Source organism: Neolamprologus brichardi, chromosome 23 (assembly GCF_056152115.1).
Source record: "Neolamprologus brichardi isolate AB-2024 chromosome 23, ASM5615211v1, whole genome shotgun sequence".
Taxonomy (NCBI): Eukaryota; Metazoa; Chordata; class Actinopteri; order Cichliformes; family Cichlidae; genus Neolamprologus; species Neolamprologus brichardi.
The window spans coordinates 4,298,002-4,311,953 of NC_142125.1; the positions used below are offsets into that span (position 1 = coordinate 4,298,002).

Below are 13,952 nucleotides of genomic sequence, written 5' to 3' on the forward strand. Positions count from 1 at the left end.
TACGTCGCTCCAGTCATACAAGCTGTTACATTTACAGGTAGATTTAACAAGAATAATAGAAAAGCAGTTTCACATGGATCCAAATGCTGATAATAATCATCTGCCTGCTCAGTTTCATACGCAGTGTGGAAGTGTAATCCTAATTTGGCAACTCTGTTCATTCTTGTTTTGCCAGTCTAGTCTTCATTAGCATCCTATAAATAGCTGTCTGCAAGCTAAATGGCATTAATTCTCCATCTAAAAAACCCAAGTAATCCTCGGCTATATTTGATCGACAAAGTCCAAGAGGAGGAAGAACATAATCACACTGTAATGTTTAATATTTGTTTATTATTATTGGTAATAGTTGACTGGCTGGTTCATTTTGCTCACAGTCGTTTTTGAGAGGTTATGCGTGCTCTCCAAGATGCCCACACAGGATTCAAGTAGCTGGTCTGGCATCTGACCTGATTGTCGGGTCAGATTTGAGACTCTATGCTATTGCTCAATTTCCTGTAAAAACAAAAGAAACGCCGTACGAGGCAATCGTTCGAGCCAAAGCATTGTTCTGTTTTTGGAGAAATTTGTGCACTATCAAAAAAAATGCAAATTAACGTGCTGATTCTTAAGAACCGTGTCCAAAAAATGAAAACTTCAATTCCCAGAGCAGAAAAAACAGGAAGGGTCAACATCCTGCTTTTGTCCATTAAAAATGAAAACACACATATTGAAATCCATTTACCGTGATCCAGAAATCTTGTTTCCTGCATAGTGGTCACAACACTAACACCGCAAAGGTGCAATGTTAGTATTTTCAGAAACGGCGTGAGTGGAAGCTCTAACCGGGAGAAGAGATTCAGTTTTATTCATTTCAGATTATACTTTGTTTTTGTTCTCCTAAAGCAAAAGAATATAACATAAGCAGATGAGTGATAGCAAAATAAATCAAAACTTTTAGTTTGCCACATTCTTGTCTATCGTAGCATCATTTTTAATAATATCCACTGACAGCTTAAAAGTGCAGATAGAAACTCGGGTTAAATTTAGGCAGAATACAGGCCTGACCTTTTGACTTATGTGGGATGTACAGTTACATACCAGGTAAGTTAGCATGGAGGTCAATCTTATTATCCATGTCCCATACAGCTCTACTTACGCAACTTGTGTGCGCCCTGAGTTTTGGTGTTTGTCTAAGAAGCGATGTCGTCTCGGTCCAAATCTAAAGGAAATCCTAATATTTCTGCTATTTCACACAGCACGGCTGCAACGTTTTCACACTTTTTTTGCTTTTACTTCCAAGCCGTCAAAATGCGTCTCTGGCCGAAAGAAAAAACGAGCAAAAAAACCAAAGATGACTCTCCGAAGACGCAAAAACCAGCCAAGCCCCTGGCTTCTGCTGCCATCCCGCAGCTGACTGACGCGGAGAGGAGAGAGCAGTCTCCGTTTGAGAGGATCGTCTATGACATGACCCACAACGAGAAGATCGTCAATGACCTCGTGCTCGGTCGAAGGATCGGCTTTTACGAGCTGCGTGGAGAAATCGGGCAAGGCAACTTCTCTACAGTCAGGCTGGGCATCCATGCCTTGACGAAAGGTAAAGAACCGTCAGTTATTTAGGATGTTTTGTCCCAGTTATTCAGTCACCGTTAGTCATCTTTTTTATGTGTTTCAAACTCATTCCTGCTTCACTCACTGAATAAGTGTTCAAGAGCACCATAAATCTGTGCAGACTTTAAAAAACACTGCAACAATCATCCTATTAAAAGCTAATTCCTCTCCTTTTGATCAGATGCGTCTCGTCTGTTCTTGTGTTAAATCTCCTAAATATACATCCGTCCTTATTTCAGTCCTTAACCTCATCAGACCTTCTTTAAATCTGTCACTGACAGCTAAGCCTTCTCCCTCCCCTTCTCCTGTCTCAGAGAGAGTAGCTGTTAAAATCATGGACAAGCTGCATCTGGATAAGAAGAAACAGCCTCTGACTTCCTCAGAGATCAGCTGCATGGAGAAGCTGTGCCACCCCAACATCGTGCGCCTTTATGAGGTGATGGAGACGAGCCGGAAGCTGTATCTGGTCATGGAGTACGGCAGCGGTGGAGACTTGTTCTCTCGAATCACCACGAGGGGGAAGCTTAACGACCTGGAAGCCAAGCTGGTCTTCGCACAAATCATCTCTGCTGTTAAGCACATGGTGAGCTTCGGTTTCCCCCTTAGTCACAGCATGAGTCTGTGATGTGTTCGCTGATTGAAATGAGGAGAGAAAGCATGGAATGAATTAAAAAATCCCAGCTGGACTCAAAATGTGCCCGACTTTATGTGTTACGTGATCAGATTGAAACCTTAAGGCCTCTAACAATAAGTAGAGATGAGAATGTGAAACTGGGTCAAATTTGAGTATCGTGTTAAAGGATACTTTGACATGCAGGGTAGAGCAGGCAGAGACCGAGCCACTGACCACCCGATGAGTAAACAAAGAGAACAGTTTAAGAGTCACTAATTCAGTTAAAATGAACTAAATCCAGAAGATGCATTATAAATAAATATTAGTTAAAGTGTATCATAGATAGTTGCAGTGTAGACAGATGATAATCATGTAATTTAGGTGTCTGAGTCATGAGTAACTCACAATATCTGCTCCCAATAACGTTTTTCTTTGTAAAAATGATGGATTTTGGAGATTTCAATACATGAACCACATCTGTGTAGCAGAAGGAAAAATGTAGCCTTGAATGGCCAAACAATGCTTCATCAGTGCATGTGGGTGTTTATAATAATAATAGTTAATTAGTTCCCTGTCCGTCTTTATCCCCTCTGAGCGTCTCCTTTTCTTCACAATAGGTTAGTTAAGCTGTTATAGTTGGCAAAGTCTCAAATAATGGGATCAGCTAAGTGCTAGCAGCTGCTCATATTAAATGTCAATAAGAGTGGCCTCAGTCAATCGGACACAAACTGACTTCTGACACTGACTGCAAAGCTATTCTGATAGGGTCCAAAAATCAAAACGAGCAGAGTGAAAAATCGATCCTCTTTAAATCAAAATGTAGATATCCAACACATTAATAACTTATTATAAGACGAAGCAAAGAAATGTTGCTATATCAGTGTTTTGCCCCACAGTGCAGAAATGAACCAGGGCGCTGGTGTTCAATTCAATTCAATTCAATTTTATTTATTTAGCGCCAAATCACAACAAAAGTCGCCTCAAGGCGCTTCATAGATACAGAGAAAAACCCAACAATCATATGACCCCCTATGAGCAAGCACTTTGGCGACAGTGGGAAGGAAAAACTCCCTTTTAACAGGAAGAAACCTCCGGCAGAACCAGGCTCAGGGAGGGGCGGGGCCATCTGCTGCGACCGGTTGGGGTGAGAGAAGGAAGACAGGATAAAAGACATGCTGTGGAAGAGAGACAGAGATTAATAACAGATATGATTCAATGCAGAGAGGTCTGTTAATACATAGTGAGTGAGAAAGGTGACTGGAAAGGAAAAACTCAATGCATCATGGGAATCCCCCGGCAGCCTACGTCTATTGCAGCATAACTAAGGGAGGATTCAGGGTCACCTGGTCCAGCCCTAACTATATGTGTTCTCTGTGAGCATTAAAGGAGAAATCTTTCTAAAATTGTCCATATGTGTGTAACATTTCAGCACGACCGCAACATCATCCACCGAGACCTGAAACCGGAGAATATCTTCTACACCACCAGCTTTTGCATCAAAGTTGGGGATTTTGGCTTCAGCACCGAGAGCAGCCCTGCTGAGCTTCTCACCACCTTCTGTGGCTCTCCGCCCTACGCTGCTCCTGAACTTTTTAAGGAAAAGGGATACGTCGGACGTTACTCAGACATTTGGGCTTTAGGTATTCTCTTGTACTTCATGACAACAGCAACTTTACCCTTTTATGGGGAAAATCTGGGCAGGCTGAAGCGCTGCATCCTCCAGGGGGCTTACCGTATCCCCTCTTATGTGCCAGATCCGTGCCAGCTGGTCATCAAAGGCATGCTGCGGATTGTGCCTGCTGATCGCTCCTCTTTAACGCAGATTTCAGACAGTGCTTGGCTGAAGGGGATTGAGTTCCCTCGTCCCTATACGCCGTTGCCACTGTCTCCTGCTCACTTTGCACAGACAAATCAGACTCTGTGCGTGGAAGAGCAAGAGGTAAAGAGTTTGCTGTCGGATCTCGGGGTCGTGGCGCTTCATTTCCAGAATAACCCCTGCTTGGACTGCAGGAATCCACTGACAGGGGCCTATCGCATCCTCCTCCATCGAGTCCAGAAGAGGAGGTCGGTCGAGGCTGTGGGTTACTCTGTGCTCAAACCAGATGAGTACGAGAGTCCGAGCAAGTGGTCTGCAGCAGCAGTTGACAAACACAATCCTTCCACTGTATGTGCAATACTATAACGACAAAGAGCTGCACCGGACTCCTTCATTTGTGGCACCAAAGCGACTTTATCACATGTGTGCGCTCTCATGCAGTCCAGGTATTATGTTACACACAGACTGAAGTGGCAGTGGATGTGGACGTCAGAGTGGACAGTTGTTTTCCACATTGTAAATCAATTACAGCTCATAGACCAGCCTGTGATTACATCATCAACGGCAAGATTACTGACGCAAAACACCTATCAATCACTGAATGGCTATCAGCATCTTCCAATCCTTCTTAGTCAGTCAAATCTGACCTAATCCAGGTAAGCCTAATGAGACAGCCACAAGGGAACATGCTTGGCCCAACAGAAAGTAAAAAGAAAATGTGTATCAGGAGGAAATATAAGAAAAAAAGAGAGAAAACAAAAAAATAAATTGTAAAATTAGCCTACCGCATTTGCATTACAGCAAATGCCTCAAATGCCTTCATTGGGTATGCATGTGACGTAAAAGTGATTATAAATGCAGTTCATGTTATTCACTAAGGAGGAGAGTCAAGCGCACAATGAACGTTGAGCGTTTACCTTGGTGTTATTATATTTTTTTCATATCTTTGTAAATTATTCTCATGTTTGCTCACATTTTAAAGCAATGTTTTCATAAATCCTCCAGGGATGCTGCCCTGAGCTTCAAGCCACGCTGTATCAGTAATTCTAGCACAGATTAAGGCCAGATTCATTAAACAGAATAAAGTTATTTTCAAACAGTAATTTAAAACTGTTTCCCCTCTAATCTCCTCATCTGGACATCCTCCCCCCGATTCTTTCCTTCCAGCAGGAGGCATGTTATCACAGCACAATGTGATCGTCTCGTTCAGCTGCATGCAAGACTCCAGATTTATATTGTTAAAAACTGCGATTTCTACTGGGATGCAAAACGAGATCTTCTTTATTTGTAAGCCTTGAAATTCGATAAATCCTCGACTCTCGAGCCATTTCTCAGGAACTGACTTTGGAGTCAATTCAAGCACTTTCGGTAAAAGGAGTTTATGAAAAATGAAAGTGTGCACTGTGAACATAACGTGTCATTTCACCCCAAGTGCATATAAAAACGAACTGGCTCTCTCCCCAGTTAATGATGGTTCATTTTCCCATCACTTGCACTTCTCCCTGAGGGTACAGCGGTCTCTCTAAACCAGGTATAGCTCTGGGACCAGTAACATTACAACTTGACGTCAGTCCTGTCAATGACTGCACACACCTGCTCTGTTTCTGATGGGTATTTGGCACTATCATAAGCTTTATATTTTGCAATAAAATATTTAGCCCTCAACCCGCAGCCTGTTCGCACAAGAATGTGAAGACACACTGCGCGGGCAAGCGCAGACACATAGAGAGATCACAAAGATCCGAACAAGTGCCAAGAATTAGTCCTGACTCGCTGTTTATTTATGACTCTGCTCTTGTTCAGTACCAGTGGGCAATAAGTGTCTGTTATCATTTCCACCTGAGAAAACTCTTATCATCAAGTCTCAGCAGAGTCATTCATTAAACTGCTCACCGATCTAATCGCTAATGATTCTTTGTGAACTTAACATTGAGAAAAAAGGGGTTCAAAAGGTTACACGGGCATGGCTGCAAAGTAAGCTGCTTGTTTTCCACCAGAGTTTACATTCAAAGTTAAATGAGCGTGACTTATCACTCAGCTTCACCAAACAAAAGCAGAAGATTTTTCTGTGCGATGTAAAGCCTGAGACCACAAGGACAAATCTATGAATTTGCTCATATGATCACATAATAATCAAAGTCTTAGTCTTTTTTTCTTTTTACTGTTACTTTCACATTATTAATGTTCTGCTTTTACCTTTACTCATCCTCTGGGATTATCACAAAGAGCCAAGTTTTTTGTCTTCGTAAGCAAGTTTGCATTTATTGGAAATGGTACTTGGCAGTAAAAGAGAACCTCTGCGCTCCGAATGAATGACAAATCAGAGCAGAGAAGGTTGTGAAATAGTAAACAGTACATTCCTAATATGGGCAATTTTACTAACTATGAGGTTTTTTGCAAAAGAAAACTGCAATTATAGTGGACTGCATGTTAAACATATGTATGTGCACCTCCCTGCTTATTCTCTTTGCTAATCCCTCCACCAGAGAAATAAAAGTTCCCCAAAGTCGTTACCTTTTAAACCACCTCACTTTAAGACATGATAAATGATTTAGTTTTAGTTTGATATCAGCATGAACAAAGACCCTTAATTTATATTTATTATTGCATAGCCAGCTGCTTTTATCTGCACTGATTGGTTTCAGTGTGCAGCTGCTTGTTTGTTTGAAGCCATTGAATGCGAGCGCTCTTCCAAGGAAAGAAGAGAAAGTTAAGTGTCTGTCAAATAGGAGCAAGACGTAACACGTCTCAGGGTTTAATTTCTTCAAACTACAACAAATGTTCAGCACTTTTGTTACCTGCAGCACAGAGAGCTGTTTCAAGTCTGTCACGTAAAAACTGAGGAGGATGAGCAACACCTTCACCTTCAGAGTTTAGCTGCGGCTCTTTGAACATTAACTAGTCTACTTTTCTCACACAAATATGATTTGAACCGAGAAGACAATCGACTGTGAAGCTTTATGAGGATGAGCAATGAAGTTTGTCTGTTTCCTGTACTCAACCGTTGGCGATTACACCAACACTAAAGTATGCATCCTCATCTGAACTTGGTGATTCATGTGAGAGCTAAATTATTATCTCATTGAAAGGATTTCAGCGTTAAAGACATAATAATTTCTGATCTACTGGGATCAGCAGTTAAAACCAGTCACCCCAGTGGGCACAGACCTGTGAGTGTTAGCAGAGCATATACTCATATTCAGATATCTTCATTTATCAGTGGTCTTATCAACACAGTGCCAAATATAGAGAGCTCTGCTTCTCTTCACCAAGCACTGGTATGAAGAGGTCAAGTCAAGCTCTAAATTATGACGAAATTTGTTGAGCAACTCACTGATGAATCCGACTATCCTTCCATGCTGGGAAAATTAAAGACAAAGAATTTCCATTTTTTGTGTCCTACATTTGAGTGAACAAAGAAGAGGAAGGATTTTGTTCCAGCTTGAAGAAATTAAACTAACTAACTAAACTGTTGACTCTGTGAATCAGCCCCATAAATACTCAGAGAACAAACAAACGAGCGAGTACTACGTTTTTGAAGAAAAATGTTTCTGCCTACTCGTGTAGTTTATTGATCAGTCTTCCTGTTTCATGGAGTCTAATGTCATGTCCTCGTGTCGAATGTCATGTCTACACACACTATCGCACAAGCTGTTTCTCAGACATTGAAAGTAAACAGTTGAATAAAAGGAAAGGAAAAAGGTTGGGGATTTGGGGTGTGGGTGTGGGAGGATTAAGGACCTGATTAAAAACATACTTGGCTGCGTTTTCACTCAGGGACATGTGGTTTAGATAGACCATGTCTTTGCCCTTAAAAATCATGATACTCTGAAATTGGTGCTGACGTCTGGAGACATTTCCCAATACATCCATCACGCTCTTCTAAATGACTGACGTCTCGATGTGTGAGGGATGAACATTGTTCTGGGCTGCCAAATGTTGCAGGAGCTGCAAGGCTGGATCACAAACTGTTGGAAAACAGTTGGCCTCCAGACCTCCTGGACCCTCAAAAGACCACTGTCTGCTTTTTGGTTGTACTGCAAGATTAAGTATTCAGATTCGCTGTCGACTGGGGCCTCCATTAACACATGTTGTGATCCTTTGATGCTGAAGAGACCTGTGCCAGAATTTTATTAAAATACGTTTTGTATAAACTTTATTGTTCACACATGGTGCGTAAAAATGTAAAGAAGTTTCAATCTGTAGACTTCTGTGTGGGTGTTTTATCTATAAACCTTAAAGCAACATTCCTCTAAAAAGTCCTAAATAAATTAAAAGGCTGCTGTAAAACAAAACGAGGTGATAAAATGCACAATGAGGCCAGTTTTGGTGATATAATAGTTTCTCCTTTTAAGGAGGTCTTGAATAGATTCTTCCCTAACATGCTAAACTCACTTGTCACTTTATTAAGTACACCTTGTTAGTACCAGGTTAGGCCTCCTTTCTGTACTGCACAGATTCAACAAAGTGGTGGAAGCATGCCTCAGAGATTTTAGCCCATATTGACATGATAGCATCGCAGAGTTGCTTCAGATTTATCGGCTTAACCTCAATGACGCAAATCTTCCATTTCAAAACATCCTAAAGAAGCTTTATTGGACTGAGGTGCGGTGTCTGTGGTGTTCCTTTGAGTACAACAGACTCATTGTCATGTTAAAGAAACCCGTTTGACACGATTTGAGATTTGTGACATGGAGGTTTATCCTACTCGAAGCAGCGATCAGAAGATGGGTACGCTGTGGTCATAAAAGGATGGACGTGGTCTACAACAAAACTCAGGTAAGCCCATTGGTACCAACACCACAGCACTGGTACTACACGGCCGACAGAAAGAAAACATCCCCCCTACCATTACAGTAGCACCACCAGCAGGATTAGTCTATGCAGAATTTTTTCTGCCGTCTGAACGTCACAGCAGAAATTGAGACTCATCAGACCAGACAACAGTTTTCCAACATCTTAACTAAGGAGGTGGGACCAGGCGTGGTCGTCTGACAGAGGCGAGGCTGCCGGACACTGGCGCCACCGGGCCCTCTGACCACCACCAGTAGGCAATGGGTGAAGTGTCTTGCCCAAGGACACAACGACCGAGACTGTCGGAGCCGGGGTTCGAACTGGCAACCTTCCGATTACAAGGCCAACTCTTGAGCCACGATTCCTTGGAGGGCTCAACCCGGGGTTGCGGTCATGGCCTATTAAGGGCTCTGTTGGCTCTTAAGTGACGGTTTCCTCGTGGCTGTGTGCAGTGGGGCTGGGGGAGGGTCTGTGCTGACGGACGTCGGTTACTGACCCGGTAGCCTGGCTGCCCCTGGGTCAGTCCGGGACGGGCGTGGGGTTCTAGGGATGCTCCGTCTCTGGGGCCCCAAGGCCCTGGCTGGGCCTTGGGGCTTGGGTCCTGGTTGGTGTGTTGCCTGGACTGTGGGCAGGTGGGTGTATGGGGGCCCCGGCCCTGGCGCGGGGTGCCGCCAGTGCATAAGTTGCTGTTACCTTTCTCTCCATTTGAAGCAGTCTAATCATTCTCCTCTGACCTCTGGTATCAGAAAGACATTTTTCCCAGGAGAACTGCTGCATACTGGACATTTTTCTCTTGTTCGGATCATTTTCCGTAAACCACACTCACAGTTGTGTGGGAAAATCCCAGCACATTAGCAATTTCTGAAATACCCAAACCAGCATGAGCAGCACCAACAACAATGCCACACTCAAAATCACTTAAGTCTTCCTCATTCTGATGCTCAGTTTGAACTTTGGGTCATCTCGACCACATTTACATGCCTAAATACATGATTATTTTATGCATTAGGAGCTGTACCTAATAAGGTGACCTGCTATCATATATAATAATGCACTTTTCTGCATTTTCTGATACTTTTATTTCTATTACATTTGACTTTTTAATACATTTGATTTTTATAGTTTTGTATTTACTAAATCGCTTTTAATCAAGTCTAGTTTTGAGTTTTTCACTTAAGGACTTGTAGTTAAAACCAAAAACTATCGCTATTTTTCCCAAGTGAATGTCAGCAGGTTTCCTTGAGTTGTGACTGGTAATTAAATACATCCTCGTGGGATGACTGTGAGTAATGCGGACACACTTTTACTCGAGCTTTTCATTGGCAGCATGTACTGTTGTTTTAAGACAGACGTGAAGTATGTTAAGTTTGTACTTTAATCCCATCTGGATTGAACGGTTGAGGCAACGCATTCACTTTTATCTTAATGATGTTCTCATCAAGCTAGTGAACACTGGATTTAGTGTACAGTATAACTAATAGCTTCTTTTATAGCTTTGACAGATGGCTCATGTAGTCAATTATCAGCTCAAGCTGAAGGTAAAAATGTTTGAGATTACTGGACCAAAGGCGAGTCGGCCTCCTTTTACTGGAATCTTCCGGAAAACACTACAACAAACCAAAATGATTTAAAGCAGCTGGATGCATTTCTGATTAATTATTCACTTTTATGGAAACCAGAGTTTTTGTTTGCATTTGGACTTTATTTGCAATAGAAAAACACAGAGTACAATTAGAGTGCTGATACAAAAATTAGGAACTCTGTCGTAGATATATACGTATATAAAAACAAAACAAACTCAGCTTAGTCTTAAAGTGTTATTTTGCACACGTTCTTTTCTCACAAACAGAATACATTTATTCACATTTCAAAGCTGCCAAAGAGAGGCTCATTCCTAGCAGGCGCTACACATCACAGAGAAGGGAACACTATCATAGATGGTCCATATAAATGACTTTTTGTTATACTGGATATAACTTTAAGAATACAGTTTGTTTCTGTATCAGAGAACTGTGTACATGATTTACATTCACCATCAGCAACAGGAAATGCCTAATCTACTGAAACACAATCCATCTCGTTAAAGATGATATACGATGCCTGACAGAGGCCCGAAGAGACCGCTGTTCTCTCTCTCTCCTTCTGGTTTTGTTCCTTTTGGTGGCCTACAAAGACACGGGGTTTATGATGATTAATGTGCATTGTCACTGAGAGTGTATGTCATTGTGAGAGTATGTTTTGTATCTTTTTACCTATTGCTGATTTTTGTCCACCCTCTTCATCTCCTTCTTGACCCATTCGTCGTTTGGGTTGGCGCACACAGGTTTTGCCCTTCTCTTCATCGTAAACCTAAACATACACATGGATGTCATTATTTAGAGATGTCAAGTCGTGGACACATATGCGGATCGGTCACTTCCTCAGTAAACAGGACTTTTGCTAATTTATTATGGTGGAGTTTAACGATGTGCGAACAGCAAATGGTCAGCGAGCGTCAAAAGTTAAGGGCTTAAAAATTGATACTCACAAAATTGCTTTGATGTTGCAATCGCCATCTGATTCCTGCTTGGTGTAACTGACGATGTTTGCCTTCTTTCTAATGTCTTTGACGTAGCCGAGGCAGCAGTTCCCGTACGAGCCTGTAAAGAAAGTTAGAGATTTATAAACAATCGCACTTGAAAATGTCGCTCTTGGGGAAGTTGAGCAATCACTGTGTGTGTGTGTGTGTAGCTTTCGTTGCCCAAAGCTTATGAAAACAAACGTAACTTTCTCTTTTTAGTCCCGATTTAGTCCTGTGGTATTTGTTGGACTATTTACTAGAACAAAAAAGGAAAATATAACGTCTAAGAATCCATACATCCATGATAAAGAAACTATATAACAGGGCCTTTTGAGGATTTTAACAGATCTGGACCTCGGCCAGCAGTGTCCGGGAGAATTTCCATGTTGCCCAATAAAAGTAGGACAGATCTATTTCAGGAACAAAAACAGAGTTTTTGGCATCAGCGAGTGCATGCCATCTAACTGCCTTTCACGGTCTTATCACCTTATCTTTACCATCGCAGAATGTATTTTCCGCTGGATGAAGCAGCCTTGTGTAAACGCCAAGCCAAAATGCGTATACTGTAATTTATATATATTTAATTTTTATTACATTTCAGTAAAGCTACTTTTTTTGATGTAAAATGAACTGTCATATTTGGCAGAGGCTGCAACTGATTTCACAGCATGCACTAAGAAAAAAAAGAAAGAAAAAGCCAGCTTTTGTTAAGACGAGGAGTCCTTCCAGGATTTGTTAAATGCAGTGGCACATTGGGGTCCAAGAACCCATCAAGGGGAAAAAACGGGCATTCAGTGATTTCAGAAAAAACACAGCATTGAAAATTGGTTGAGAAAAGACTCCGAATGCCATAAAACCTGACAGCGGTGGTCTTACATGAAAAACAAAAAGTCTAAAAATACTGGAAATTCAATGACTGCTTTTATATTTTGGCTAAAAAAGTATTAGGATCCTTTTAGATTGTTACAGTACACAACTACTAAAAAGATCTACACATATAAGTGGATCAAAAGTATTGATTATTTATTGTCTGTATTCCTCTAATTACAGCTGCGTCCAAAAACGACAGTTTCTTAGACATAAACATCCATTATTTTATAAATTTGTTTTATCTTTAACTTTACTTATTCTGTTGCTGCTTAAATCCGAAGCAAGGTCGCCACATGAAGTCAAGATGACAGATTGCGCTTAAAGCGTTGTGGTAAAGGACTCGAGCGGAATCATTTATCTCGTTCACTAAAACGTTTTAAAGGAATGCGGCATGGGGAAATGATTAAAACAAGACAGCACATAGAAATGCTCACTTCAACCCGACTATGGGTGCATATTTTTAATGATCCACTTATCACAGATAGTGCTTATCAGCTACTGTAAAAATCTGCATGGTTGCATTTCGGTGCATTCTGCAAACATTCCAAATTTAAACGAAAATGTTGCAGTTTGTGACGTGAAACAAGACCGTTTTCGTTGCGTTTTCGTTGCGCTTACCTTGTGCGAGACTCAGGTACATGCAGGCGAAGAGCAAAATGAAGACGAGAGCGTGAAACTTCATGGCTGCTGTTGTTCTTCCTGCTGTTGCTGCTGTTCTTGATGTGTTGTTCACTGCACAAACACAAGGAGACAAAGAGCAAAGTCAAACTGAAAGTTGGAGCTAGACTCTATCACTCCCACTGCTTTGTAAATGTTGGGCAAACATTCGGTTGTTTTCCAAACCATATCCCTCCCCTCAAGCTCTTGTGAAAGAATACAGTCATGTCTTTGACCCCTGTCAGGCTTCCAGCTGCTGACAGCTGTTCCTCTTCAAGCACTCTGAGTGATGTTTTGCAAAAAAGCAGGAGTTACAGCTAGAACCCCTACTCTTCTGTTATCTCTCAGACTGGCTTAACCTCAATACATGTGGAACACATAAAAACATTTCTATAAAATCCAGATTGTGAAAGATCAGCACAAGCTGCTTGTTTTATCAGCCTTCAGACAAACGTACCTGATCACATCCAGTCTTTCAAAAGATGTCCTAGAAGGAAAAATGTTGGTCCATAGCAGCCTGCACTCTTATATTGCACATCGTGTCCTGCCCTCCCCCAAATGATCTTGTGCCACACCCACTCAGAATTGTCAGCGCTCCAACTTCATCCCTGAATGCCACTTGTTTTGGAGTGGGCAAAGGGAATCTCACGCTCGTCAACACACATGTCAGTACCACCCAGATATTCTGCAATGACAGTTGGTGTTAAGCAACGGACTCACACCCCGTGTACAACAATGCCTTTTATGATAATGCATCTCGCGAATCGCCAAACTTCCTCGCAGACAAGGTGTGCCTGACAAAAATGAAGATAAAATTGCAGTTTATCTATTTCAGTCTCACACTGGCTGCACCGCATGTTTAGGACGGAGTCATGCAGGGGGTCTTGCATGAAAATGATCGCCTTCAAAATTATATGTTTCGAGAACGAGACCAAGGAGAGAGGTTTGGCTTTGGGATTTACAGTTCTTCACACAAACACTGATCCAGTCTCACAGCACTAAAGCTTTCCAGATGTATGACAGCGGCCCAAGTTGGTTTACTGTGTGTTTTCTAA

General features: G+C 41.8%; 2 protein-coding genes across 2 annotated transcripts; one reads left to right on the top strand and one right to left on the bottom strand.

Moving 5' to 3' along the window:
• The first annotated feature begins 1,179 nt into the window (after positions 1-1,179).
• Positions 1,180-4,441, top strand: LOC102786289 (serine/threonine-protein kinase NIM1). Its single transcript, XM_035911879.2, has 3 exons — positions 1,180-1,573; positions 1,902-2,170; positions 3,630-4,441. The coding sequence occupies exons 1-3, from the start codon at positions 1,180-1,182 to the stop codon at positions 4,380-4,382; spliced, it is 1,416 nt and encodes a 471-aa protein (XP_035767772.2). The 3' UTR covers positions 4,383-4,441.
• A 6,050-nt stretch (positions 4,442-10,491) lies between these two features.
• ccl25b (chemokine (C-C motif) ligand 25b) lies at positions 10,492-13,470 on the bottom strand. Its single transcript, XM_087836541.1, has 5 exons — positions 13,355-13,470; positions 12,859-12,972; positions 11,338-11,449; positions 11,063-11,159; positions 10,492-10,975 (listed from the first exon to the last, which is right to left on the bottom strand). Exons 2-4 carry the CDS (start codon positions 12,920-12,922, stop codon positions 11,063-11,065), a joined length of 273 nt encoding a protein of 90 aa, XP_087692667.1. The 5' UTR covers positions 12,923-12,972; positions 13,355-13,470; the 3' UTR covers positions 10,492-10,975.
• Positions 13,471-13,952: the final 482 nt, after the last annotated feature.